Source organism: Zophobas morio, unplaced genomic scaffold (assembly GCF_036711695.1).
Source record: "Zophobas morio isolate AGI-343-1 ecotype UQ-CSIRO unplaced genomic scaffold, CSIRO_AGI_Zmor_V1 ptg000008l, whole genome shotgun sequence".
NCBI lineage: Eukaryota > Metazoa > Arthropoda > Insecta > Coleoptera > Tenebrionidae > Zophobas > Zophobas morio.
The window spans coordinates 8,971,697-8,998,064 of NW_026972113.1; the positions used below are offsets into that span (position 1 = coordinate 8,971,697).

General features: G+C 28.4%; 3 protein-coding genes across 3 annotated transcripts in view; 2 read left to right on the forward strand and 1 right to left on the reverse strand.

Moving 5' to 3' along the window:
- The window catches only part of LOC135125230 (angiotensin-converting enzyme), a 67,644-nt gene extending 61,649 nt beyond the window's left edge, over window positions 1-5,995 (reverse strand). Inside the window, exon 1 of the mRNA XM_064050660.1 lies at window positions 5,607-5,995. Within this exon, the coding sequence (XP_063906730.1) occupies window positions 5,607-5,966 (360 nt within the window). The 5' untranslated portion in view covers window positions 5,967-5,995. The remainder of the gene's footprint in view (window positions 1-5,606) is intronic.
- A 15,015-nt stretch (window positions 5,996-21,010) lies between these two features.
- Window positions 21,011-21,981, forward strand: LOC135124789 (15-hydroxyprostaglandin dehydrogenase [NAD(+)]-like). The gene is made up of 4 exons (XM_064050004.1): window positions 21,011-21,251; window positions 21,298-21,404; window positions 21,451-21,776; window positions 21,831-21,981. Exons 1-4 carry the CDS (start codon window positions 21,029-21,031, stop codon window positions 21,958-21,960), a joined length of 786 nt encoding a protein of 261 aa, XP_063906074.1. The 5' UTR covers window positions 21,011-21,028; the 3' UTR covers window positions 21,961-21,981.
- Window positions 21,982-22,033: 52 nt separating this feature from the next.
- Window positions 22,034-23,108, forward strand: LOC135124790 (15-hydroxyprostaglandin dehydrogenase [NAD(+)]-like). Its single transcript, XM_064050005.1, has 5 exons — window positions 22,034-22,176; window positions 22,219-22,333; window positions 22,382-22,488; window positions 22,541-22,866; window positions 22,918-23,108. The coding sequence occupies exons 1-5, from the start codon at window positions 22,081-22,083 to the stop codon at window positions 23,045-23,047; spliced, it is 774 nt and encodes a 257-aa protein (XP_063906075.1). The 5' UTR covers window positions 22,034-22,080; the 3' UTR covers window positions 23,048-23,108.
- The last annotated feature ends 3,260 nt before the right edge of the window (window positions 23,109-26,368 follow it).

A 26,368-nucleotide genomic window follows, 5' to 3' on the forward strand; every position in this document is an offset into this window, starting at 1 on the left:
CGATTTCTCGATTTTACAATTTTGTCGATGTTTTAGTGTTTTAGTTGTTAACATTTTCGATTTTGAATTTTCGGTTTCTCAATTTTTAGATTTTTTATTTTTTGATTGAAAACAATTTTTCGAAATTTTAAATTTTTTGCTTTTTCGATTTTTCGATTGTCGGTTTTAGATTTCTCGATTTTTCAATTTGTATTTGTGAAATTTTCCATTTTTTAATATTTCGGTTTTTTGACTTTTCAATTTTTCGATTTTCAATTTTTCATATTTTTGATTTTACGATTTTTGATATTTGGGTTTTTGATATCTCGGTTATTTGATTTTTAAAATTTCTCGACTTTCCGATTTTTAGGTTTCTTCATGTTTGGATAGCTCAAATTTTGGATTTTGCGAGTATTCGAGATCGATTTTTCAGTTTTTAAAATTGTTGATTTTTCGATTTTCCGAAAGTCAGTCACGCAAAATAGATAATGTAAAGACAAATATTTAAAAAAATCAAGAAATTTTGGAAAAAATAGTAAAAAAATGTACACTGAAAAAAACTAGAAAAAATCATTAATATTAAAAATGATTTATTGACGTTCCCGAGAAGCTACATTGTTGAGAAAATTTTATTGTTATTTAAAAATTTAGTTTAATAAAAATTTGTAATAATTTATCGGTTTTTGATGTTTCCATCTCGTGATTTAATTTTTTCGATTTCTCGATTTTCAGTTTTTCCTTTACTTAATTTTTCGATATTTAAGTGTTATGATTTTCCAATTTCGATTTTTCAATTGCTACATTCTTAAAAGTTTAAAATTTTTGGATTTCTCGATTTTTTCATTATTCGATTTCTCGTTTTTTCGATGTTTCAGTTTTACGTTTTTCAATTTTTCGAATCTTTTATCAATTTTTCGGTTTTAAAATTTCTAGGTTTTTCAATTTTTCAATTTTTGACGTTTCTAAATCTTCATTTTTTCGATTTTTAGTTTCCCGTTTAACTGATTTTTTGATTTTCCTATTTATCGATTTCTCGACTTTTCAATGTTTCGATTTTTCAGTTTTCAGGTTTTAGATTTTTCTATTTTTCTATTTTTCGACTTGTCGATTCCTCGGTTTTTAACTTTCAGATTTTCAATTTAGTTATCTCAGTTTGCTATTTTTCAGTTTTTTAATCTTCAATTTTTCGATTTCTCAATTTCTTGATATTTCAGTTTTTCGATTTCTCGATTTTCAGTATTTCGTTTACTTAATTTTTTTCAGTGTTAGAATTTTCCAATTTCGATTCTTCAGTCGCTAGATTCTTCAAAATTCCAAATTTTTGGATTTCTCGATTTTTTCAATTTTCGATTTTTCGATGTTTCAGTTTTACGATTCTTCAATTTTTGGACCTTTCTCAAATTTTTCGATTTTCCAATTTTCATGTTTTTGATTTTTCAATTTTTGATTTCGATTGTCCCACTTTCCTCGATTTTTTAATTTTTTGAGTTCTCAACTTTTCGATGTTTCAGTTTTGGAATTTTTCAATATTTAAATCTCCCAAATTTTTCGATTTTTCAAATTTTCCATTTTTAATTTTCAAATATTTTAAATTCTCGAGTCATCATCTCAATCATGTTTGGATTTCTCGATTTTAAAATTTTGTCGATGTTTTAGTGTTTTAGTTGTTAACATTTTCGATTTTGAATTTTTCGGTTTCTCAATTTTTAGATTTTTTATTTTTTGATTGAAAACAATTTTTCGAATTTTTAAATTTTTTGCTGTTTCGATTTTTCGATTGTCGGTTTTAGATTTCTCGATTTTTCAATTTGTATTTCTGAAATTTTCCATTTTTTAATGTTTTGGTTTTTTGATTTTTCAATTTTTCGATTTTCGATTTTTCATATTTTTGATTTTACGATTTTTGATATTTCGGTTTTTGATATCTCGGTTATTTGATTTTTAAAATTTCTCGACTTTCCGATTTTTAGGTTTCTTCATGTTTGCATTGCTCAAATTTTGGATTTTGTGAGTATTCGATTTCGATTTTTCAGTTTTTAAAATTTTTGATTTTTCGATTTTCCGAAAGTCAGTCTCGCAAAATAGATAATGTAAAGACAAATATTAAAAAAAATCAAGAAATTTTGGAAAAAATAGTAAAAGAATGTACACTGAAAAAAAACTAGAAAAAATCATTAATATTAAAAATGATTTATTGACCTTCCCGAGAAGCTAAATTGTTGAGAAAATTTTATTGTTATTTAAAAATTTAGTTTAATAAAAATTTGTAATAATTTATCGGTTTTTGATGTTTCCATTTCTGGATTTAATTTTTTCGATTTCTCGATTTTCAGTTTTTCCTTTACTTAATTTTTCGATATTTAAGTGTTAGGATTTTCCAATTTCGATTTTTCAATTGCTACATTCTTAAAAATCTCAAATTTTTGGATTTCTCGATTTTTTCATTATTCGATTTCTCGTTTTTTCGATGTTTCAGTTTTACGATTTTTCAATTTTTCGAATGTTTTATCAATTTTTCGGTTTTAAAATTTCTAGCTTTTTCAATTTTTCAATTTTTGACGTTTCTAAATCTTCATTTTTTCGATTTTTAGTTTCCCGTTTAACTGATTTTTTGATTTTGCTATTTATCGATTTCTCGACTTTTCAATGTTTCGATTTTTCAGTTTTCAGGTTTTAGATTTTTCAATTTTTCTTTTTTTCGAGTTGTCGATTCCTCGTTTTTTAACTTTCAGTTTTTCTATTTAGTTATCTCAGTTTGCAATTTTTCAGTTTTTTAATCTTCAATTTTTCGATTTCTCGATTTTCAGTATTTCGTTTACTTAATTTTTTTCAGTGTTAGAATTTTCCAATTTCGATTCTTCAATCGCTAGATTCTTCAAAATTTCAAATTTTTGGATTTCTCGATTTTTTCAATTTTCGATTTTTCGATTTTTCGATGTTTCAGTTTTACGATTCTTCAATTTTTGGACCTTTCTCAAATTTTTCGGTTTTAAAATTTTTCGGTTTTCCAATTTTCGGGTTTTTGATTTTTCAATTTTTGATTTCGATTGTCCGACTTTTCTCGACTTTTTAATTTTTGAGTTCTCAATTTTTCGATGTTTCAGTTTTTGGACTTTAAAATTTTTCGATTCTTCAATTTTTATCCATTTTTCAGTTTTTCGATGTTTCACTTTTGGAATTTTTCGATATTTAAATCTGCCAAATTGTTCGATTTTTAATTTTCAAATATTTTAATTTTTCGAGTTTTCATGTTTCGATTTCTCGATTTTAAAATTTTGTCGATGTTTTAGTGTTTTAGTTGTTAACATTTTCGATTTTGAATTTTTCGGTTTCTCAATTTTTAGATTTTTTATTTTTTGATTGAAAACAATTTTTCGAATTTTTTAATTTTTTGCTGTTTCGATTTTTCGATTGTCGGTTTTAGATTTCCATTTTTTAATGTTTCGGTTTTTTTATTTTTCAATTTTTCGATTTTTCATATTTTTGATTTTACGATTTTAGATATTTCGGTTTTTGATATCTCGGTTATTTGATTTTTAAAATTTCTCGACTTTCCGATTTTTAGGTTTCTTCATGTTTGTATTGCTCAAATTTTGGATTTTGCGAGTATTCGATTTCGATTTTTCGGTTTTTAAAATTTTCGATTTTTTAGTTTTTCGATTTTCCGAAAGTCAGTCTCGCAAAATAGAAAATGTAAAGACAAATATTAAAAAGAATCAAGAAATTTTGGAAAAAATAGTAAAAAAATGTACACTGAAAAAAAACTAGAAAAAATCATTCTTGAAACAAAAATTACTATTAAGCTTCACAAGGGTGTCTATAAATTTATTATTACCTGAAGAAACCTGTTGATGGTCAATTAGTAAACATTTTATTAAAAATGTATTTAAATAAAGCACAATCAGAATGCGAGCGCAGCGAGCAAGTTCAGGTAATATTAAAAATGAGTAATTGGTGTTCCTGAGAAGCTAAATTATTAACACAATTGCTATTATTATTTCAAAAATCTGAGTAATAAATATTAGTGATCACTAATATCTGTGGAACTCAAACAATCTGAACGTGCTCGCTGCGCTCGTATTTTGTAGTAATTTAGCTTTATAAGAATATTTAGCAATTTATTATTGAAATTGATTGACAAATATTTTTAGGGATTAAATTGTTTATAAAAAGAACAATCACAATGGGAGCACAACGAGCACGTGCAACTAATGTCAGAAGTGATTTACCGGTATAGCTGAGAAGTTAATTTATTATCAAACATTTTTTTGTTATTTAAAAATTGAAAAAAAAATGTGGTCAATAATGTCTATGGGATTTAACTAACCTGAACGTGTTCGCTGTGCTCGTATTCTGGTAGATTATTTTTTTTTAATCATAAATTTATTATTGAAGTAAAACCAGAAGAGCCCAGTTGACGGTTGATCAACAAACATTTTTTGAAAAAATATTTAAAAAATTAATTATTAATCACTATGTTATGACTCATGAAGAAGATACTGTTGCCATAACTATGTCGTCACTGACATTTTTTAAGTGATAAAACTGTTTGTTTACTGCATTAAAAAATTAAGAAAACAATTAATAGATTTCTATATAATTTAAAAATTTTCCTAACGAATAAAGTTGCCTTGTAAACTTTGTTTTCGTGGTAAATTTAAATATCGTATTTTTAAAAGATACATAAAATCATTGCCTTGGCTTTGCATTTAACTAAAAGAATTTTGTACGTAAATTTCATTTTTTTTTTTTAATAAAAAAAAATGGAATTTGGATTGACTCCGACAAAAATGATATTGTTAATTGTAATTCCTTCACAGGATTCTGAAAAAGTGCACTGAAACCCAAATAATGGTTATTTAATTAAAAATATCACGCTAACATAAAAATAATAACAAAACTAACATTGTTGAAAGTCAGGGTCGCATTTATCGAAATATTTGAGGTTCTAGTAAAAGTGACGCCGAAAGTAAATTTTAAAATATTTACTTAATTTATAGAGTCAGTTTCATTAAAGTGACGGTGTGAAAATTTCGTATTCTAATAAGAAGTAAGAGATTGAACATTATTTCTTGCAATTATCTTAATAAGGCAATGCAGAGGACATTAGCATACAATCGACTTTTTTGCTAGAAAATAACCGTGTTTAGTAAACATTATTCATAAATCACACCGAATGAGATTTAAATATAATTTTTTCATTCTTTAAAGAAAGATTAATCAAAATTGTCATTCAGAAGTGCGAAGACTAATTTTGTTTGTCGCTTTTAGTACAAGTATATCCACATTCCTTGAACAAACAGTTTTTTATGACGACATGTCATGGTTGTTATTAGAGCATTTTTTGTCGCATCATACACTTTTAATTAATAACCCACATTATAAAAATTTCCATTAATTGCTCCAACACAACCTAGAAAAACCTAATCGTGCAAACACGACCTTCCACCTCGACCCGTTTAAATCACCCTTAGAAAACCCATTTCCAACGAAATTTCCTTTCAACAACTCACTTTACATAACATCGACAAACTGAAAGTAAAACCCAAACAATAGCTTGAGAACATGTCGCTCTATTTTATTATTTTCCCAAGCCCACTTCCTGCAAGATAACCAATTTCACTCACCGCCTCCAGCTGGGTCCCCTGGTTGACGTTAGTTTCGAAGTTCCACTGGGCCGCTACATTGCGGGTGCACTGTTGGGACCCTTGGGCGTCGAGGGCTTGCAGCAGCTCCCGGACGTCCCCCTGGAAGTTCTGGTTCACGTTGGGCCGGTCCTCGTTGATGTTGAACCTGTTGTTGCTGTCGAAGCGGGTGTCGAAGCGGTTGTCGAATTTGGCGTCCTGGCGCGTCGGGTCCAGGACCTGCGGGTTGTAGTCCTGCTGGGGGTTGTACTGCTGCTGGGGGTTGATCTGGGGGCGGACGTCGCGCACGAGGGCGACCAACACGATCGTGAAGAACTTGCGGGTGTTGCTAATGTCGCACATTTTTGTTGCTGGTTGTTACAGGTGCATATTTAAACTGACAATGGTTGCGTATCTTCAGGAATACACGTGAGGTTGTGGGTGGGAGGGAGGGGCAACCTTGGGGATTGGGTCGGGGAGGGTGGGTATTGATGGGTACGGTGTTAAGTGAGTCATTTTGATAATCGCGTGGTCAGGTTATTATAATTTTTTTAATTACTGGCGACAGAATATTTTTTGTTTGAATTTTAATTTTATTTTGATATTCAATTTATAGATTGAGTTGAATATTTTAAGGTAGAAGATTCATTTATGTTTGTAAATGAAATATGAAAAAGAATGTGTAATTAAAAAATTCGAAACAAGAGAGAAGAGAAAGTTAAACGTTTTTGCAGTTTTTAATGAAATGAAAAAAATCAACCTAAAAGGTTTAGACGGTAATTTCTTCGCCTTCAGTAGACTGAGCTGATGTGTGCCTGGTCAGATCCGGTTAGGGCAGGTTAGGTCAGGTCAGATTTCTTTGAGAAAGTTTTATCAAACTACTGGACCGATTGTTGTCAAATTTTATACATATGCTAGAAATGTCTAGTAGATGCTAACTAAAATTTGTCTGCTCATCCCCACCAACAATGGAATGACGTCGTCTTCAAATTTTACAACAGTAAAAACAGTATGGTTTATGAATCCGTGTTGAGTTTGTACCTTAGGCATTCAGATTTTTGGAAAAAAATCACAATTCTGTAGCAATATTTTACAATTTAAATTTAAAATTGCAATATTATAATCATGGAGAACAAGGAATTTTTGATTGTCATCTTACAGTTTTGTGGAATAAATGTTACTTAAATGTTAAAAAGTAACCTAGTCTTGAACTTGTGGTTTATGAATCCATGTTAAATTTTTAACATGGATATGGAGATTTTTGGGAGAAATGTCAAAATTGTAGAATTCTTTTTTGATTTTTTATTCTCTTGAATTTTTGATTTTACGGCCTTTCGGTTTCTCGATTTTTTACCTTTCGATTTCTAAATTTTTCGATATTTCAGTTTCATTTCATTATTAGGATTCTTCAACTTTTCGATTCTGAAGAACCAATGGAAAATGCTCGATTTCTCGGTTTCTTCATTATTTGATTTCTCAATTGTTCCTGTTTTTACATTTTTCCAATTTTTTGACCTTTCAGTTTTTCGATTTTTAAATTTTTAGATTTTTCAGTTTTTCAATGTTTCACATTTCTAAATTTTCAGTTTTTCGATTTTTCAACTTCTCGTTTAATTGATTTTTTGATTTTCCATTCCCCGATTTTTCGACTTTTCAATGTTTCGATTTCCCAGTTTTTCAGTTCTTCGATTTTTTCGGTCTTCAAGTTTTGTTTTTTCAATTTTTCTATTTTTCGACTTTTTTGAATTGTCGATTTTTCAGTTTTTCGACTTTTCAATTCTCATGTTTCAGTTCTAGGATATCTCAATTTTTCGATTCTTCAATTTTTCTTCTATTTTTCGATTTTTCGATTTTTCGAATATTTACTTTTTAGATATTTTGGATTTTTCGATTTATCGATTTTTTAGTTTTTTAATATTTCGTTTTCTCGATGTTACTATTTTTCGACTTCTCGGTTAATTTAGATTTTTCGGTTTAGGTATACATTTTTTGATCTTTTACCTTTTCGATTTTTCAATTTTTCTGTTTCTGGATTTTTTGATTTTTCCACTCCTCGATTTCTCGACTTTTGAATTTTCGTTTCGATTTTTCAGTTTTTCAATTTTTCAATTTTCAGCTTTTCGATTTTTCAATTTTCCAGTTTTCGACTTGATTTTTTAACTCTTCGAATCCTCATTTTTCTCGACTTTTGAATTTTCGTTTCGATTTTTCAGTTTTCCAATTTTTCAATTTTCAGCTTTTCGATTTTTCAATTTTCCATTTTTCGACTTGATTTTTCAACTCTTCGAATCCTCATTTTTAGTTTTTCGATTTCTCATTATTCATACTTCAGTTTTTGAGTTTTTGAAATTTCCTTCTATTTTCTAATATTACAGGTTTGGGGTTTTTTAATATTTCGATTCTTCAATTTTTCGATTTTCTGACTTTTCGATTTTTCGATTTCTCGATTACATTTATTTTTTGGATTTTTCAATTTTTCGGTTTTTAAATCTTAGATTTTTCTATTTTTTCATTTCTCGATTTCTCGATTTTTGCACTTTTTCGTTTCGATTTTTCAGTTTTTCAATTTTCAATTTTCAGGTTTTTAGTTTTTCAATTTCTTCGTTTTTCGTCTTCGATTTTTCGACTTTCGGATTTCTCTATTTTTCAACTTTCGATTTCTCAATTTTTCGTTGTTTCAGTTTGACTATTTTCAAGTTTTTTTAATGTCCAATTTTTCGATTTTTCAGTGTTTGGGCTTTCCAATTTCGATCCTTCAAAATTTCAAATTTTCGATTTTTCAGTTTTTGCCGTTTTCAAATTTTCAATTTTTCAGTTTCCCGTTTAATTGATTTTTGATTTTCCCATTTATCGATTTCTCGAATTTTCAATGTTTCGTTTTTCTGTTTTTTAATTCTTTGAACTTTCAGGTTTTTGATTTTTCAATTTTTCGACTTTTCTCGGTTTTAAATATTTCGATGTTTCAGTTTTTGGACTTTAAAATTATTCGATTCTTCAATAATTCAATTTTTCAGTATTCCGATCCTTCAGTTTTTCGATTTTCGACTTTTCGATTTTTAAATTTTAGATTTTTAAATTTTTCGGTTTTTGATGTTTCCATTTCTAGATTTTTAAAATTGTAGGTTATTCGACTTCTCGATTTCTATTTTTCGATTTTTTAGTTTAGTAGATTGAAAACAATTTTTAAATTTTAAATTTTTCAGCTATTTATTACTTCCATTTTTTGACTAGCTTTTCAATTTTTCCATATTTTGAAATTTTTATTTTTAAATTTTTCAATTTGTCGGTTTTTAATTTTTTCAACTTTTCTTTTTCTCGGCTTATCGAGATTTAGATGTTTCGATTTGTTGACTATTAATTCTTCGATTTTTCAATTTTTGGAAATATCGATTTTTTTAATTTAAAATCTTTCAATTTTTCAATTTTTAACTTGTCAATATTTCGATTTGACCTATTCCGATTTCTCAATTTTTCGTTTTTTCCACTTCTCGACTTTTCGAATTTTCCCATGTTTCGATTTTTCAATTTATCGATTTCTCGATTTCGCGTTTAGTTGACCTTTTGATTTTTTCATTTCTGGATTTCTCAATTTTCTATGTTTCGATTTTTCAGTTTTCATTTTTCGATTTTCAGGTTTTTGATTTTTCAATTTTTCCATTTTTCGACTTTGATTTTTCGATTTTTCGTTATCCCAGTTTTACTATCTTTTAATTTTTTTAATCTCCAATTTTTCGATTTTTAAATTTCTCGATTTTTCAGTTCTTCGATTTCTTGATTTTCAGTTTTTCCTTTACTTAATTTTTCGATATTTAAGTGTTAGGATTTTCCAATTTCGATTCTTCAATTGCTACATTCTTAAAAATTTCAAATTTTTGGATTTCTCGATTTTTTCATTATTCGATTTGTCGTTTTTTCGATGTTTCAGTTTTACGATTTTTCAATTTTTCGAATCTTTTGTCAATTTTTCGGTTTTAAAATTTCTAGGTTTTTCAATTTTTCAATTTTTGACGCTTCTAAATCTTCATTTTTTCGATTTTTAGTTTCCCGTTTAACTGATTTTTTTGATTTTCCTATTTATCGATTTCTCGACTTTTCAATGTTTCGATTTTTCAGTTTCCAGGTTTTAGATTTTTCAATTTTTCGATTTTTCGACTTGTCGATTCCTCGTTTTTTAACTTTCAATTTTTCAATTTTTAGTTATCTCAATGTTGCTACTTTTCGATTTTTATTTTTTCCTTTACTCAATTTTTCGATATTTAAGTCTTAGCATTTTCCAATTTCGATTCTTCAATCGCTAGATTCTTCAAAATTTTCAAATTTTTTGATTTCTCGATTTTTCAATTTTTTAATTTCTCAATTTTTCGATGTTTCAGTTTTGGAATTTTTCAATACCTCGATCCCCCAATTTTTCGATTTTAAAATTTTAGGTTTTTCTATTTTTGACGTTTTTAAATTTCAATTTTTCAGTTTCTCGTTTAATTAATTTTTTGATTTTCCCATTTATCGATTTCTCGCCTTTTCAATGTTTCGATTTTCAGTTTTTAATTCTTCGAACTTTCAGATTTTTGATTTTTCAATTTTTCGATTTTGATTTTTTGACTTTTCGATTTTGATTTTTTGACTTTTCTGGGTTTTAAATATTTCGATGTTTCAGTTTTTGGACTTTTTGTTTGTTAAATTTTTCGATTTTTCGATTTTTCAATTTTTCGAATTATCGATTTTTTTAAATTAAAATCTTATTAACTTGTCAATATTTCGATTTGCCAATTTTTCGTTTTATACACTTCTCGACTTTTCGAAGTTTTCCATTGTTTCGATTTTTCAATTTATCGATTTCTCGATTTCCCGTTTAATTAATCTTTTGATTTTCCCAATTCTCGATTTCTCAACTTTCAATGTTTCGATTTTTCAGTTTTTCAATTTCTCCATTTTTCCATTTTTTGACTTTGATTTTTCGATTTTTCGGTTCCTCGCCTTCTCAATGTTTAATTTCTCAATTTTTCAAATATCCGAGTTTTCGGCTTTTGGATTTCTCGATTTTTCAATTTTCGATTTCTCAATTCTTCGTTATTCCAGTTTTACTATTTTTTAATTTTTTTAATCTCCAATTTTTTGATTTTTAAATTTCTCGATTTTTTAGTTTTTCGATTTCTCGATTTTCAGTTTTTCCTTTACTTAATTTTTCGATATTTAAGTGTTAACATTTTTCAATTTCGGTTCTTCAATTGCTAGATTCTGAAAAATTTCAAATTTTTGATTTCTCGATTTCTTCATTTTTCTATTTCTCAATTTTCCGATATTCTTGTGTTACGATTTTTCAATTTTTCGAATCTTATCAATTTTTCGGTTTTAAAATTTCTAGGTTTTTCAATTTTTCAATTTTTGACGTTTCTAAATCTCTATTTTTTCGATTTTTAGTTTCCCGTGTCATTGATTTTTTGATTTTCCCATATATCGATTTCTCAACTTTTCAATGTTTCGATTTTTCAGTTTTCAGGTTTTTGATTTTTCAATTTTTAGTTTTTTTTGACTTGTCGATTCCTCGTTTTTTAACTTTCAATTTTTCAATTTTTAGTTATCTCAATTTTGCTATTTTTCGACTTTCAGTTTTTCCTTTACTTAATTTTTCGATATTTAAGTGTTATCATTTTCCAATTTCGAGTCTTCAATCGCTAGATTCTTCAAAATTTTCAAATTTTTGGATTTCTCGATTTTGTTATTTTTCGATGTTTCAGTTTTACGATTCTTCAATCTTCGGACTCTTCTCCAATTTTTCAGTTTTAAAATTTTTAGGTTTTCCAATTTTCAGGTTTTTGAGTTTTCAATTTTTCTATTTCGATTATCCGACTTTTCTTTTAATTTTTTGATTTCTCAATTTTTCGATGTTTCAGTTTTTGGACTTTAAAATTTTTCGATTCTTCAATTTTTATCCGTTTTTCAATTTTTCGATGTTTCACTTTTGGAATTTTTCAATACCTCGATCCCCCAATTTTTCGATTTTTCAAATTTTCCATTTTTAAATTTTAGATTTTTTAATTTCTCGAGTTTCGATGTTTCGATTTCTCGATTTTAAAATTTTGCCAATGTTTTAATTGCTAAAATTTTCGATTTTTCAATTTCTCGATTTCTCAATTTTTGGATTTTTTATTTTCTGTTTGAAAACAATTTTTCTAATTTTTAAATTTTAGGTTCTTCAACTTTTTGGTGTTTCGATTTTTCGACTGTTGGTGTTAGATTTCTCGATTTTTCAATTTTTCAGATTTTCGACTTATCGATTTTTTTTTAATTTAAAATTTTGTTGATATTTGAATTTTTAACTTAACGATACTTCAGTTAGTTATTTTAGATTTTTCAGTTTTTTGATATATCGTTTTCTCGATGTTTCGATTTTAAAATTTTTTAATTTTTCATTTTTTGACGTTTTTAAATTTTCAATTTTTTGTCAGTTCCTCGTATAATTGATTTTTTGATTTTCCATTTCTCGATTTTTCGACTTTTCAGCCTTTCGATTTTTCAGTTTTCCAGTTCTTTGGTTTTCAATTTTTCGATTTTCAAGCTTTTTTTCAATTTTACGAATTGTCGACTTTTTTATTTTTCGATTTCTCATTTTTTAGTAGTTTAGTTTTTGTATTTTCCAATTTTCTTATTCTTCAATTCTCCTTCAATTTTTCCATTTTTGATATTGCAGTTTTAGGATTTTTCAGTATTTTGATTCTTCAATTTTTCGATTTTTTACGTTTTTGAATTTTTCAATTTCTCTGATTCTCGATTTTTCGATTAATTGACATTTTGATTTTCCCATTTTTCTCGATTTTTTAATTTTTTGATTTCTCAATTTTTCGATGTTTCAGTTTTTGGACTTCAAAATTTTTCGATTCTTCAATTTTTATCCGCTTTTCAGTTTTTCGATGTTTCACTTTTGGAATTTTTCAATACCTCGATCCTCCAATTTTTCGATTTTTCAAATTTTCCATTTTTAAATTTAAGATTTTTTAATTTCTCGAGTTTCGATGTTTCGATTTCTCGATTTTAAAATTTTGCCGATGTTTTAGTTGTTAAAATTTTCGATTTTTCACTTTCCCGATTTCTCAATTTTTGGATTTTTTATTTTCTGATTGAAAACAACTTTTCGAATTTTTAAATTTTATGTTATTCAACTTTTTGGTGTTTCGATTTTTCGACTGTCGGTTTTAGATTTCTCGATTTTTCAATTTTTCAGTCTTTTGATGTATCGATTTTTTTTTAAATTTCTATTTCTGAAATTTTCCATTTTTTAATTTTTCGGTTTTTAAAATTTTTGATTTTTGATTTTCAGTTTTTCGATTTTCTGAAAGTCAGTAGTACTCTCAAAGTCTCTCAAAATGGATAAAAATATTTAGAAAAAATCAAGAAATTTTGGAAAAAATAGAGAAAATATATACTGAAAAAAAAATAGAAAAAAATCATTCTTCAAACAAAAATTACTATTAAACTATTAAACTACTAAATATTAAGTTCGATATTGCTTAAGTAATTGTACAAATTATTTAAAAATAAACATTATTAAGCGCATTAGGCTTTAATTCGGTGTTAAATATTACTCCAACTTTCTTAAAAAAAAATTGTTTTAGCGAAAAAACTAGTAAAATTTTGAACACATAAATTAAATTTTAATTCTAGCTCGGAATTGTTTGTACTGACTTTACTTGGAGTTCTACAGACCACGGTACGCCATAAAAATGATCAGTATTTCAAGCAGGTAGCCGATGAAACATAAACAGTCAACCATTATTTGATTTTTGACCTTTGTTTCCTAACATAGCTATTTAAATGGTCGCATTAGTCATTTGCATGACGTGATTAAATCAACATTTAATTATTGCTAATTATGTGACAGATTAATGCGTTATTTTTATCCAATTGCAACTTTAATCCGAGCTAAAAATATAAAACTCGTTTATGTGTTGAGGTTGTTTGAAAACGTTGATTTGTTGCTAAATCATTAAAAAAATAATTTAATAAATAGAGGGTCGTTTATAACTTTATAATATAACGATGAATATTCGACAAGCCATTGTTTGGTAATTAATTCGTGAATTTTGACTATTTGAGTAATTAAAGTGGCCTTAAACATAAAGGTAAAGTGTTTACGTTATATTTAAAAAAATAAAATTTTAATTTCGTGTTTGGGTGGGAAATGGCATCACTCACTTCCACAAGATGTTTATTTTACCATCATAATCATCAGTAATAACACGCTTTAAAATAAGAAACCTCAATTTAATGAATCATAACATTTTCCCCGAGTTCTCACATGAATAAGACACATAAAATTATCTCAAATTATCGTAATACTTCTAAAAGAAAAAAATATTTATTAACACATAAAGAAAACGTGTTACAGTAGCCATTATTAACGACAAACAGTCGGAAATTTGTACTTTTTTGAGAGAAAAAATCAAGGCTCTCGTAATAACTGCGGAAGCAAAGTAAATGAAATTGTTATTACAATTGTTATTACGAATAAATCGCAGAATTAAGCTAATTTTTCTTTTCGTCATTCATTCAAGGATAATTATAAATAAGACGACAAAGTGTGTGAATGTTTTCTTAGGGTCAGTACCTCAATCGATCCATTGTTTTCCTGCACGAAGGGACAATGGCTTCTCTTAACCTGTCTTCAAGTACAAATTGCAAAATTTTTGCTATTCATCAAGTTAATTCCACGTATGTGAGTCTAGTGCGTGGATACTATAATTATTTATGTTTGTATATGCTGGAAATGGTAGGAGCTGAAGGCTGGGACAATTAGCCGCTAGACAAAGAGCTCTTTGCTCGAAATTACAAATTTTGGCCGAGATTTTGTAAAAAAAAATCGTGGAAGGTTATTTATTGAATTTGCGAACTGGTATTTGTGATAATCTGTGTTTTTTGACGATGTTTCAACGGTAAAATATCACTATAAAGTTGTACGTATATTTTGTTAAATGGGTTTAAATTCGGCGATTTACCCTAAGTTGTTTGAAACAAATTCTTAGTTCTCAGCATATCTAGTCGACTGAGAACTTGTACCAGTAGATGTAATTTAAATTTTATATCCTCCGTTTACGTATTGAATTTTACCTTAGACGTCAAGTTTTTTGAAAAAAAAAAACAACAGTTTCCAATTTCTATTTCTCGATTTTTCAACTTTAGATGTCTCAATTTTTCAATATCTCAAATTTGGGCTTTTTCAATTTTCCTTTGTTTCAATGATACGATTTCTCGATTTTTGTCCTCTTCAATTTTACGATTTTTAAATATTTCGACTTTTCAATTTTTCAAATTTTAACGTTTCTAAATTTTTCCGATTTGTGAAGTAATATTTTTTTTTATTTTCCCATTTCTCGTTTTCCCAAAGTTTCGATTTTTTTCAATTCTTCAATTTTTCAATTTTTCAGGTTGTTGATTTTTCAATTTTTCGATTTTTTAAGCTTACGATTTCTGGACTTTGTTTCTTTACTTTTTCGATTCCTTAATTTCCCAGTTTTTTGATTTCTCAATTTTTTTTTGGGTATTTATTTCAATCTTGGAATTTTTCTGGACTTTTTGATTTTTGGACTCGTGAATTTTTCGATTTCTCGAGTTTTCAGTTCTTCTTTATTTCAATTTTTCAGTTTTTGGACTTTTAAATTGTTTGATTCTTCAATTTTTTTCCATTTTTCAATTTTTCAGTTTTGGCGTTTTTCAATATTTCGATCCCCCAGATTTTTCAACTTTTCGATGTCACGATTTTTCAATTTTTCGATGTTTTAATAAAATTGTCAGTTTTTAAAATTTTAGATTTTTCGATTTCTGTTTTTCGATTTTTTAGTTCTGTGATTGGAAGCAATTTTTCGAATTTCTCAATTTTTTATGTTTTAGTTTTTGGATTTTCCAGTTTTTCGATTCTTCAATTTTCTTCCATTTTTCGAATTTTCGATTTTTCGGCTTTCACATTTCTCCATTTTTCAAATTTCTATTTCTGAATAATTATTCATTATATTTGTTTTGCTATTTTTTAGTTTATTTAATCTTCAAGTTTTGGATTTTTCAATTTCTCGATATTTCAGTTTTTCGATTTCTTAATTTTCAGTTTTTCGTTAACTTCATTTTTCGATATTTCATTGTTAGGATTTTTCATTTTCGATTATTCAATTGCTCAATTCTTCAAAATTTAAAAATATTTGATTTCTTAATTTCTTTATTTTTCGATGTTTCAGGTTTGGGGCTTTTAAATTTTTCGATATTTCAGTTTTGGAATTTTGCAATACTTTGATCCCCCAATTTTCCAACTTCTCAACTTTTCGATTTTATAAATTTTAGTTTTTGTCCATTTTTGATGTTTCGATTTCTCGCTTTCTATTTTTCAATTCTTTAATTCTTTAATTGATAACAATTTTCCGAATTTTTAAATTTTAGATTTTTCAATTTTTTGTTGCTTCGATTTTTTGAATCTCGTTTTTTAATTGTTCGGTTTTCGATTTTTTGAATTTCTTTCGTCTTGGTTTTTTCGACTTTTTTGGATTGTCGATTTTTTAATTTTTGGATTTCTCAATGATTCAGTTTTTGGATTTTCCAATTTTTTTTTATCCTTCAATTTTTCTTCCATTTTTCGATTTTTCGATATTTCAGTTTTGGGATTATTCAGTATTTCGATTCTTCAATTTTTCGATTTTTTGCCTTTTCGAATTGTCGATTTCTCGATTTTCCGATTTTTTTTGTTCTTCGGTTGAAAACAATTTTTCGAATTTATAAATTTTCGATTTTTCAGTTTTTTGCGGTTCTGAATTTTCAATTTTGTTGATTTCTCAGTTTCTTGTTTAATTGGTTTTTGATTTTCCATTTCTCGATTTTTCATGTTTCAGTTTTTGGATTTTCCAATTTTTCGATTCTTTAATTTTTCTTCCATTTTTTCATTTTTCGCTATTCCAGTTTTGGGAGTTTTCTAATGAGTTTTCGATTCTTCAATTCTTCAATTTTTTGCCTTTTCGATTTCCCGATATTCCGATTTTTTAAATAAAAAAATTTTTCGAATTTTTCAATTTTAGATTTTTCATATTTTTGATATTTCGTTTTCTCGATGTTTCGATTTTAAAATTTTTCAATTTTTCGTTTTTTGACGATTTTAAATTTTCAATTTTTTGTCAGTTTCTCGTATAATTCATTTTTTTGATTTTTAATTTCTCGATTTTTCGACTTTTCAACCTTTCAATTTTTCAGTTTTCCCGTTCTTTGGTTTTCAGTTTTTCGATTTTCAAGATTTTTTTCAATTTTTTGACTTTTTCGAATTGTTGACTTTTATTTTTCGATTTCTCACTTTTTCGTAGTTTAGTTTTTGTATTTTCCATTTTTTTTATTCTTTAATTTTTTTTCGATTTTTCGATATTGCAGTTTTAGGATTTTTCAGTATTTTGATTTTTCAGTTTTTCGAATTTTTATCTTTTTGAATTTTTCAATTTCTCTTATTCTCGATTTCTCGATTAATTGACATTTTGATTTTCCCATTTCTCGATTTCTCGATTTTTCAATGTTTCGATTTTTCAGTTTTTCAATTTTTCGATTGAGGTTTTTGATTTTTCAATTTTTCTGTTTTTTGACTTCGACTTTGCGACTTTTCCGAATTTTTAAAATTTAGATTTTTAAATTTTTTGTTGCTTCGATTTTTGAATCTCGGTTTTTAATTTTTCGGTTTTCGATTTTTTGAATATCTTTTTTTTCCCATTTCTCGACTTTCCAAAGTTTCGGTTTTTCACTTCTTCAATTCTTCAAATTTTCGATTTTTCAGGTTTTTGATTTTTCAATTTTTCGATTTTTTAAGCTTACGATTTTTCGACTTTGCTTTTATTTCAGTTTTTTGATTTCTCAATTTTTGAATATTTATTTCAGTTTTGGAATTTTTCAATATTTGGATGTTTCGACTTTTCGATTTTTGGACCCATGGATTTTTTGATTTCTCGATTTTTTACCTTTTGTATTCTCAATTTTTCGACTGTTTATACTTCGATTTGTCAATTTTTCAACTTTTTGGATGTTGTAATTTTTCAATTTTTAAAATTCCAAGTTTTCGGATTTCTCGAATTTTCAGTTCTTCATTTCAATTTTTCAACTTTTCGATTTTTAAATTTTAGAATTTTTAACTTTTCGATTTTTGTTGTTTCGATTCCTTGTTTTTTTGATTTTTCAGTTTTTCAGTCTACTTTTCAATTTTTCAAATTTTGACGTTGCTAAATTTTCAGTTTTCCGATTTCCCAATTAATCTATTTTTGATTTTCTCACTTCTCGACTTCTCCAAGTGTCGATTTTTGAGTTCCTCAATTCTTTGAATTTTCGACTTTACTTTTTCAGTTTTTCGATGTCTCAATTTTTCAATTTTTTAATTTCTCAATTTTTGGATATTTCTTTTAGTTTTTGGATTTTTCAATATTTCGAATTTTCGAATTTTCGATTTTTCGACTTCTGGATTTTTCGATTTTTTATTTTTTGGATTTTCAGTTTTTCGTTTTTTAAACTTTGGATTTTTGAATTTTTCAACTGTTTTATGTTTCGATTTCTCAATTTTTCAACTTTTCGATATTTTAATTTTTCCATTTTTAAAATTCTAGATTTTTCGATTTCTCGATTTTTCAGGTTTTTATTTTAATTTTTCAATTTTCCGAATTTTTAAATTTTCGATTTTCAATTTCATGAGATCTCGATTTATCGAGATTCGTATGTTTCGATATTTTAATTGTTCAATCTTTCGATTTATCAATATTTCCATTTTTAACTTTTCAATTTTTCGATTTTGGCTTATTTATATTTCCAAACATTGAAAAAATGGAAAGTCGAAAAATTAAAAAATAAAAACTCAAGAAATCGAAAAACTTGAAAAGTTAAAAATCAAAAATTCGAAAAATTGTAAAATCCAAAGTTTTAAAAACGAAAAATTGAAAATCCAGAAAGTAATCAGTCGAGAAATCGAAAAATCCAGAACTCGAAAAATTGAATAATAGAAGAAAAATTGAGGAATCAAAACACTAAAAGATCAGAAAATTGAACTAAATATACAAAAATTGGGAAATTAAAAAATTGAAAAATTGAGAAATCGAAAAGTCAAAAACCAAGTAATTTAAGAAATCCAGGAAATTTTTTATGTTTCAGATTTTGGATATTCCAATTTTTCGATTCTTCAGTTTTTCTTCCATTTTTTAGTTCTTCCATTGAACACAATTTTTCGATTTTTTAAGCTTACGACTTTTCAACTTTGCTTTTGTTTTAGTTTTTCGATTTCTCAATTTCCCAATTTTATAGTTTATCAATTTTTGGATATTTCTTTTAGTTTTGGGATTTTTCAACATTTCGATTCTTCCACTTTTCGATTTTTGGACTCATGGATTTTTTGATTTCTCGATTTTTGACTTTTTGTATTCTCAATTTTTCGGTGTTTATACTTCGATTTCTCAATTTTTCAACGCCTTGAATGTTGTAATTTTTCAATTTTTAAAATTCTAAGTTTTCGGATTTCTCGAATTTTCAGTTCTTCATTTCAATTTTTCAACTTTTCGATTTTTGTTGTTTCGATTTCTTGATTTTTTTATTTTTCAGTTTTTCAGTCTTTCTATTTTTCAATTTTTCAAATTTTGACGTTGCTAAATTTTCAGTTTTCCGATTTCTCAATTAATCTATTTTTGATTTTCCCACTTCTCGACTTCTCAAAGTTTCGATTTTTCAGTTCTTCAATTCTTTGAATTTTCGACTTTACTTTTTCAGTTTTTCGATGTCTCAATTTTCCAATTTTTTAATTTCTCAATTTTTGGATATTTGTTTTAGTTTTTGGATTTTTCAATATTTCGATTCTTCGAATTTTCTATTTTTTATTTTTTGGATTTTCAGTTTTTTAATTTTTCCATTTTTAAAATTCTAGATTTTTCGATTTCTCGAATTTTCAGTTCTATATTTTAATTTTTCAATTTTCCGAATTTTTGAATTTTTGATTTTCAATTTTTAGAGATCTCGATTTATCGAGATTCGTATGTTTTGATATTTTTATTTTTCAATTTCTCGATTTATCAATTTTTCCATTTTTAACTTTTCAATTTTTCGATTTTGGCTTATTTATATTTCCAAACATCGAAAAAGTGGAAAATCGAAAAATTAAAAAATAAAAACTCAAGAAATCGAAAAACTTGAAAAGTTAAAAATCAAAAATTCCAAAAATTGAAAATCCAAAAGTAAATAGTCGAAAAATCGAAAAATCCAGAACTCGAAAAATTGAAAAATAGAAGAAAAATTGAGGAATCGAAACACTAAAAGATCAGAAAATTTAACTAAATATACAAAAATTGGGAAATTAAAAAATTGAAAAATTGAGAAATCGAAAAGTCAAAAACCAAGAAATCTAAGAAATCCAGGAAATCAGAAAAATCGAAAAAATCCAAAAAAACAAGAAATCCATAAAATCCAAAAAATCTGCAAAATCCAAAAAAACCCTGAAATCGAAAAAATCTATGAAATGTAAGAAACCCAAGAAAATCAAGCAGAGAAAAAGGGAGTGAAAAAAAAAGAACTCAAAAAATACAAAATCCAAAAAATCCAAAAGAACCGAAAGACCCAAAAAATTTAAGAGATCCAGAAGATCCAGAAAATCCATGAAATTCAAGAAAACGACGAATTCTAAGAGATCCAGGAAATCGAAGAAATCTAAAAAATCCAAAAAACAAGAAATTCATAAAATCCAAAAAATCGAAAAATCACAAACATAAAAAGTCGAAAAACTGAAAAATCAGAAACCTGGAAAATCGAACTGAAGAACTGAAAAATCAAAACTTTGGGAAGTCGAGAAATGGGAAAATAAAAAAAAAAGATCAGGAAATCGGAAAACTGTAAATTCAGACACGCCGAAATTTGAAAAATTACAAAATGTTGAAGAACTGAAAAATCGAAAAATCGAAAAATTTAAAACATTGAAAAATTAAAATGTAAAATTGAAAATTGGAGAAATCCAAACATCAAAAAATCAAAAAAATTAAATTTCGAAAATCTAAATTTTAAAAATCGAAACTCGAAAATTTAAAAAATTGGAAAATAAATAACCACCAAAATTGCTAAACTGAAGGACAGTAGGTATCAGACTGTTGAAAAATAAAATGTTGAAGTTTCCAGAAAAAATAAAACTTTGTCATTATGTTTATTCACGCTTAAGTACTTATTTTTTATATATATTTTTAAAATATTTAAAACATGTTTTATTGGCCAGCAATAATAAGAATACAGGCATAATATATGTTCAAAAATATAGTAATCTAACTATAAATGGTTCTAACTCAACGATAACCAACACTTTTATAACATTATTATCGCTAGTGATAACTTGCTATCTAGTCAAATTTATTAAAAGTGGTATAGTTTCCACATTTCAAGTATTCGTGTTTCTGGGTACTACAACTATGGACTCTGTTGCAGGAAAAGTAGTCCTCATTACAGGGGGAGCTGGTGGAATCGGGTTAGCCGTGGTCAAAAAACTTCTCCAAAGTGGTACCAAGGGTATATCAATAGTTGATATTTCTGACGAATCAGGACGGAGAGCCCTCGACGAAATCGTAGCCACTTTTGGCGAAAATAAAGCCATTTTTATTAGAGCGGACGTCACAAAGAAAACGGAACTAGAAGGTACTTGGTACTACTTACTATTCATTTTGTTATTTGTGTGTACTAGGGGCTTTTGAAACAACTATCAAAACCTATCGCCAACTGGACATAGTGATCAACAATGCTGGAATTTCGGGGGAGATCGAGTGGCAACAAACACTGGCAGTGAACTTGGTGAGTACCACCAAAAGAGTCGTACCGTACTAGTAGTTGATTATAGGTGGCTGTGGTGGAAGGTACGTATCTTGCACTGCAGACGTATCTCCCGAAGTACAAATCCGGAGAAGAAGGTCTTATAGTCAATATGGCGTCTATCTGCGGATTTCATTCGTTTCAAATATCACCCATTTATTGTACCGCGAAGCATGGTCTGATAGGTTTAGGGAAAGCTCTAGGTGGGGAAGAATTTTACAAGAAGTATAAGGTTCGTGTTGTGACGATGTGCCCAGGGATGGTACGCACCCCACTGTCTGAAAAAACAGAAGGACTTTTCTTTCCAGACTTACTACAAAAAGAGATTGGTACTTTGGGTACTATAATACAGGCGTGAGTAACCTTGATAGTAGTACTAAAGCAGTACTCGAGTATGATTTATTATAGACCAGAACGTGTAGCAGAAGGCCTGATTGAAGTAATCAAGAAAGGCAAAACCGGGTCGTTGTGGGTTATAGAAGACGACCAACCCGCATACGAAGTTGTAGTACCTCACTACAGAACCATGAAAGTGTAGATAATTTAAATAAAAATACTACAATATTAGTTTTTATGTAATCAATTTTAAAACTCTATTTATAACTTATCACACACAAGATTAAACTATCATTTTGGCAACGTCTTCGCTAACGACACGATGGACTTCATTGCTGGAAAAGTAGTACTTGTTACAGGGGGAGCTGGAGGGATTGGACTTGCCATGGTTAAAAATCTTCTACAACATGGCGCCAAGGTAACTCAGTAATAAGGTATAACCAAATTTAATTCGTTTTAGGGTGTTGCAATAGTAGACATTTGTGACGACGCAGGAAACAAAGCTGTTGACATTTTTGGCCACAATAAAGTGACTTTTATAAAAGCAGACATCACGAAGACTCCAGAATTGGAAGGTAACACGTTTGCTCAGATTAAAAATTTGTAATATAATGAGTACCTAGGGGTTTTCGAAACCACCATTAAAACCTACAACCAACTCGACATTGTGATTAATAATGCGGGAAAAATGGACGAAACTGACTGGAAAAGCACAATATCACTGAATTTGGTGACTAGTACCTTGAGGCAATTGTAGCTCGTACTAAATTTTTCAATATTAGGTCGCTCTTATCGAAGGAATTTATCTCGCTATGCAGAAGTACCTTCCAAAGTACAAATCTGGAGAAGAAGGCCTTATCGTCAACACGGCTTCAACTTGCGGTTTCCATGTATTACAAATAGCTCCTGTTTATTGTGCTACAAAACATGGATTGATTGGTTTGGGGAAAGCTCTTGGTGGGGACGAATTTTACAAAAGATATAAAGTACGCGTTGTTACGATTTGTCCGGGGTTGGTAGACACCCCATTGGCGCACCGATCAGGAGGATATTTGTTTCCAGAACTAATAGAGAAGGAAATTTACTCCGTTTGCTCGATAGCGCAGTCGTAAGTAAGAATAGTACTTTGTAGTACCAAAGGTGTGAATGTGATTTGCAGACCGGAACGAATAGGAGAAGGACTGATTGAAGCTATCAACAAGGGCAAAAATGGGTCTATATGGGTTATTGAAGAGGATGTACCGGCATATGAAGTTGTGGTACCACATCACAGAGACATGAAAGTTTAAACAACGAATGTATTTAGTGTTCACTCAAATACGAAATAAACAATTAAGACGCATAATTGTGTATTTTTTTATATCAACATTGAAAAATATAGACTCGATAGTGCGTTTTATAGTGTATCCAAAACTGATATTGTTTAATATGTGGGCTGTCTGTAATGCACCCATAACCGGTTGTATTGAAAAAAAAATCAGAAGGTACTAGTCACAGCACGCAGTGTAATACAAAAAAAGAAGGTTTCACCTTGTTAAACAAAGACAGTTGGGAGCCCCGAGAAGACTTAACAGTCTAAAAGAGGCACTTGGGGCCCCCGAGAAGGTTCGCCTTTTTAAAAAAAAAGGACAGTTGGTACCCCCGAGAAGGTTTCACTTTCTTAAAAAAATACATTTGTGTCCCCCGAGAAGGTTTTACATTTTAGAAAAGACAGTTGGGAATCCCAAGAAGGTTTCACATTAAAAGAAAATGCATTTGGGGCCCTCGAGAAGGTTATCATTTTTAAAAAAGATGGTTGGGACCCCCGAGAAGGTTTCACATTTTAGATAAGACAGTTGGGACCCCTGAGAAGGTTTCATATTGTTAAAAAAAGACAGTTGGCGCCCCCGAGAAGGTTTTTACATTTTTAAAAAAGACCTAGCCTACCTGCTAAAATAAGACCGATTTTGGCAAATGACATACCTTCCAAGAAAAGAGAGGGTGGGAGGGCGGGGCTAATACCTGTCTGGATAAGAGTGATTTTGGCAAATGAGATCCCCTCTAAGAAAAGAGAGGGTGGGTGGGCGGGGCTAGTATCTGCTAAGATGGGTACCAAAAAGTCTCCCGAATATTATTAAAAAAAAAACTACCGATTAAACCAGTAAGAAACTAATTAATCGAAAAATTCAAAAAATTAAAAATTTGGAAATCGAATAATTGAAAAATTAAATGAAAACTAGGAAAATTACAAAGTAAAAATCCAAAAACAGTAAAAAAACATAAATAAAAATATCTGAAAAGTGTCAAAAGGAAAAATTGCATAATAACTAAAAAATCGAAAACTTCGAAAAATTAAAAATCCAGAAATTGAAGAAACGAGAAATTTAAAAATCATAAAAGTAAAAATTGAAACATTTAAAACTAAAAATTACAAAAATTGCAAAATTATTGAAAAATCTAAAAAATTGAACAACAAAAATTAAAAATTAGCAAGTTAAAAATCCAAAAATTGCAAAATGGTGAAACTGAAAAATTTAAAAACGAAAATTAGAAAAATACCATTTCGATAAATTGAAAAATTGGAATCAAAAACTTCTACATTTAAAACTGAAAACTTGAAAAATTGCCAAATAAAACCCAAGAACTTAAAAATGAAAGAATCGATTAACAAAAAATTGTAAAATAAAAAATCGGAAAATTAGATAAGCGTGATTTTGGCAAATGAAATAGCCTTTAAGGAAAGAGAGGGGGGGTGGGCGTGGCTAGTGTCTGCTAAGATAAGATTGGTTTTATCAAACGATGTATCCTCTAAGAAATTGAATTAAATTATTATAAGAAAAGACACTAGAGGCGCCAAAGCACTTTCAAATTCTTCCCAAATAGGAATACCTAGAACCTCAAGATTGTTTTATCTTAAATTAAAAAAAAAGTCACAAAATTAACTCTAAAAATTTCCAAAAATAGAACACAAAGTTCCCTAAAGTTGTTTTAAATAATTTGCAAAAAAATCTCCAAAATAATACACCATGGGTACCAAAAAGTCTCCCGAATAATATTAAAAAAAAAAGCAATGACTTTGTAAAAATGACGAAACTCGATTATGATGAACACGTCTGATAGTAAAAGTTCTTACGTATATTAATTTTTACAAAATGTCCGACGTAATTCTAACCTCAAATTCACTATTTGATATTTTAAGCAAATATTCTGTTGTTGAAAGAAAACCATATTAAAAAATAAATCCAAAGATTAAGTAGAGTGGCTTTCAACACGAAAGGGTACAGCTGGTGGGAGTACGCAGAAGATTGCTTTGGTTTGGCCTTACAAATGTCGCGAAAGCAGTGGCAGCGGCGATGAATATTTCGATTTTGAAATATTAAAATATTATTGTGGTTAATAAAAATATCACTTTCCTATTTTATTAGCGTTGATATTATAGAAAATGAATTTAAACAATTGTTAGTGCTGTATTTGATGTATGAGTTGAATAAAAAAGTAAGTAAAAGAAGTAAAAAGGTAATTTCTAGTGAGCAATAATAACTGTTAAATTACGGTACAGTCGAAGCTTTAGTTATAAACGACAATTATGCTAGAATATGAACTGTGATTATTACTTCGAGGTTAAAGACAGAAAACGTTAAGCCTTATTATAATCCGACTTTACGGTATCGACAAATTGTGCCAGAAAATCAAAAGCCATATAATTATAGTCATAGGTTGCTGATTCTAAGAGTTTTATCTCCGCTTTTATTTAAAGATTTAACTATTGATTTAAGACTAGTCGACTATAAAATAGTGTACGATACTGGTTTATAATGAGGGGTTCGTGAATTTTTTTACTCATGCTATAATCCCTCACATTATAAACTCGTTTAATAATTAAAAATACCAAATTTTGTGTGATGGATTATAATAATTTATTGTTACGTAAGTCTAGTTTTTTATTAAACAAATTAATTTATTTTTATTAAATGGTTGTCTGTATTCTTTTGTAGAAATTGCTCTTTGTTTAATTGTTTTTGAAAGAAGTATAACTCAGCCGAGCCTCCCGTCTCAATGCATCGAGTTACGCCACTGCTAGCCCGACTACAAGTCGCGCAACTTAAGCACCGCCCCTGTACCCTTTCGTGGTGAAATTACTTCTAACACCCACCCGCCTTGGTCAGGTGGAGGGGCGGAGCTTAATTGCAAAATCCATTTCTCTATAAAAGTTACCATTTTGAACGTGTTTTAAGTTTCTTGTTACGAAAAGACTACACGTATTTTAAAAAAGGCTAAATTAAAGCCCCGCCCACCCGCCTTATCGCATTTGTGATGATTTTTTTTTTCACATTCTTAAAAAAAACGTTTGGCGCCCCCGAGAAGGTTATCATTTTTAAAAAAGTTGGTTGGGACCTCCGAGAAGGTTTCACATTGTTAAAAAAAGACATTTGGCACCCCCGAGAAGGTCAGGTCAGGTCAGGTCAGGTCAGGTCAATTCATTTTAAAAAAAGACAGTTGGGACCCCCGAGAAGGTTTTACATTAAAAGGAAAGATAGTTGGGACCCCCGAGAAGGTTTCACATTAAAAGAAAAGACATTTGGAGCCCTTGAGAAGGTTATCATTTTTAAAAAAAATGGTTGGGATCCCCG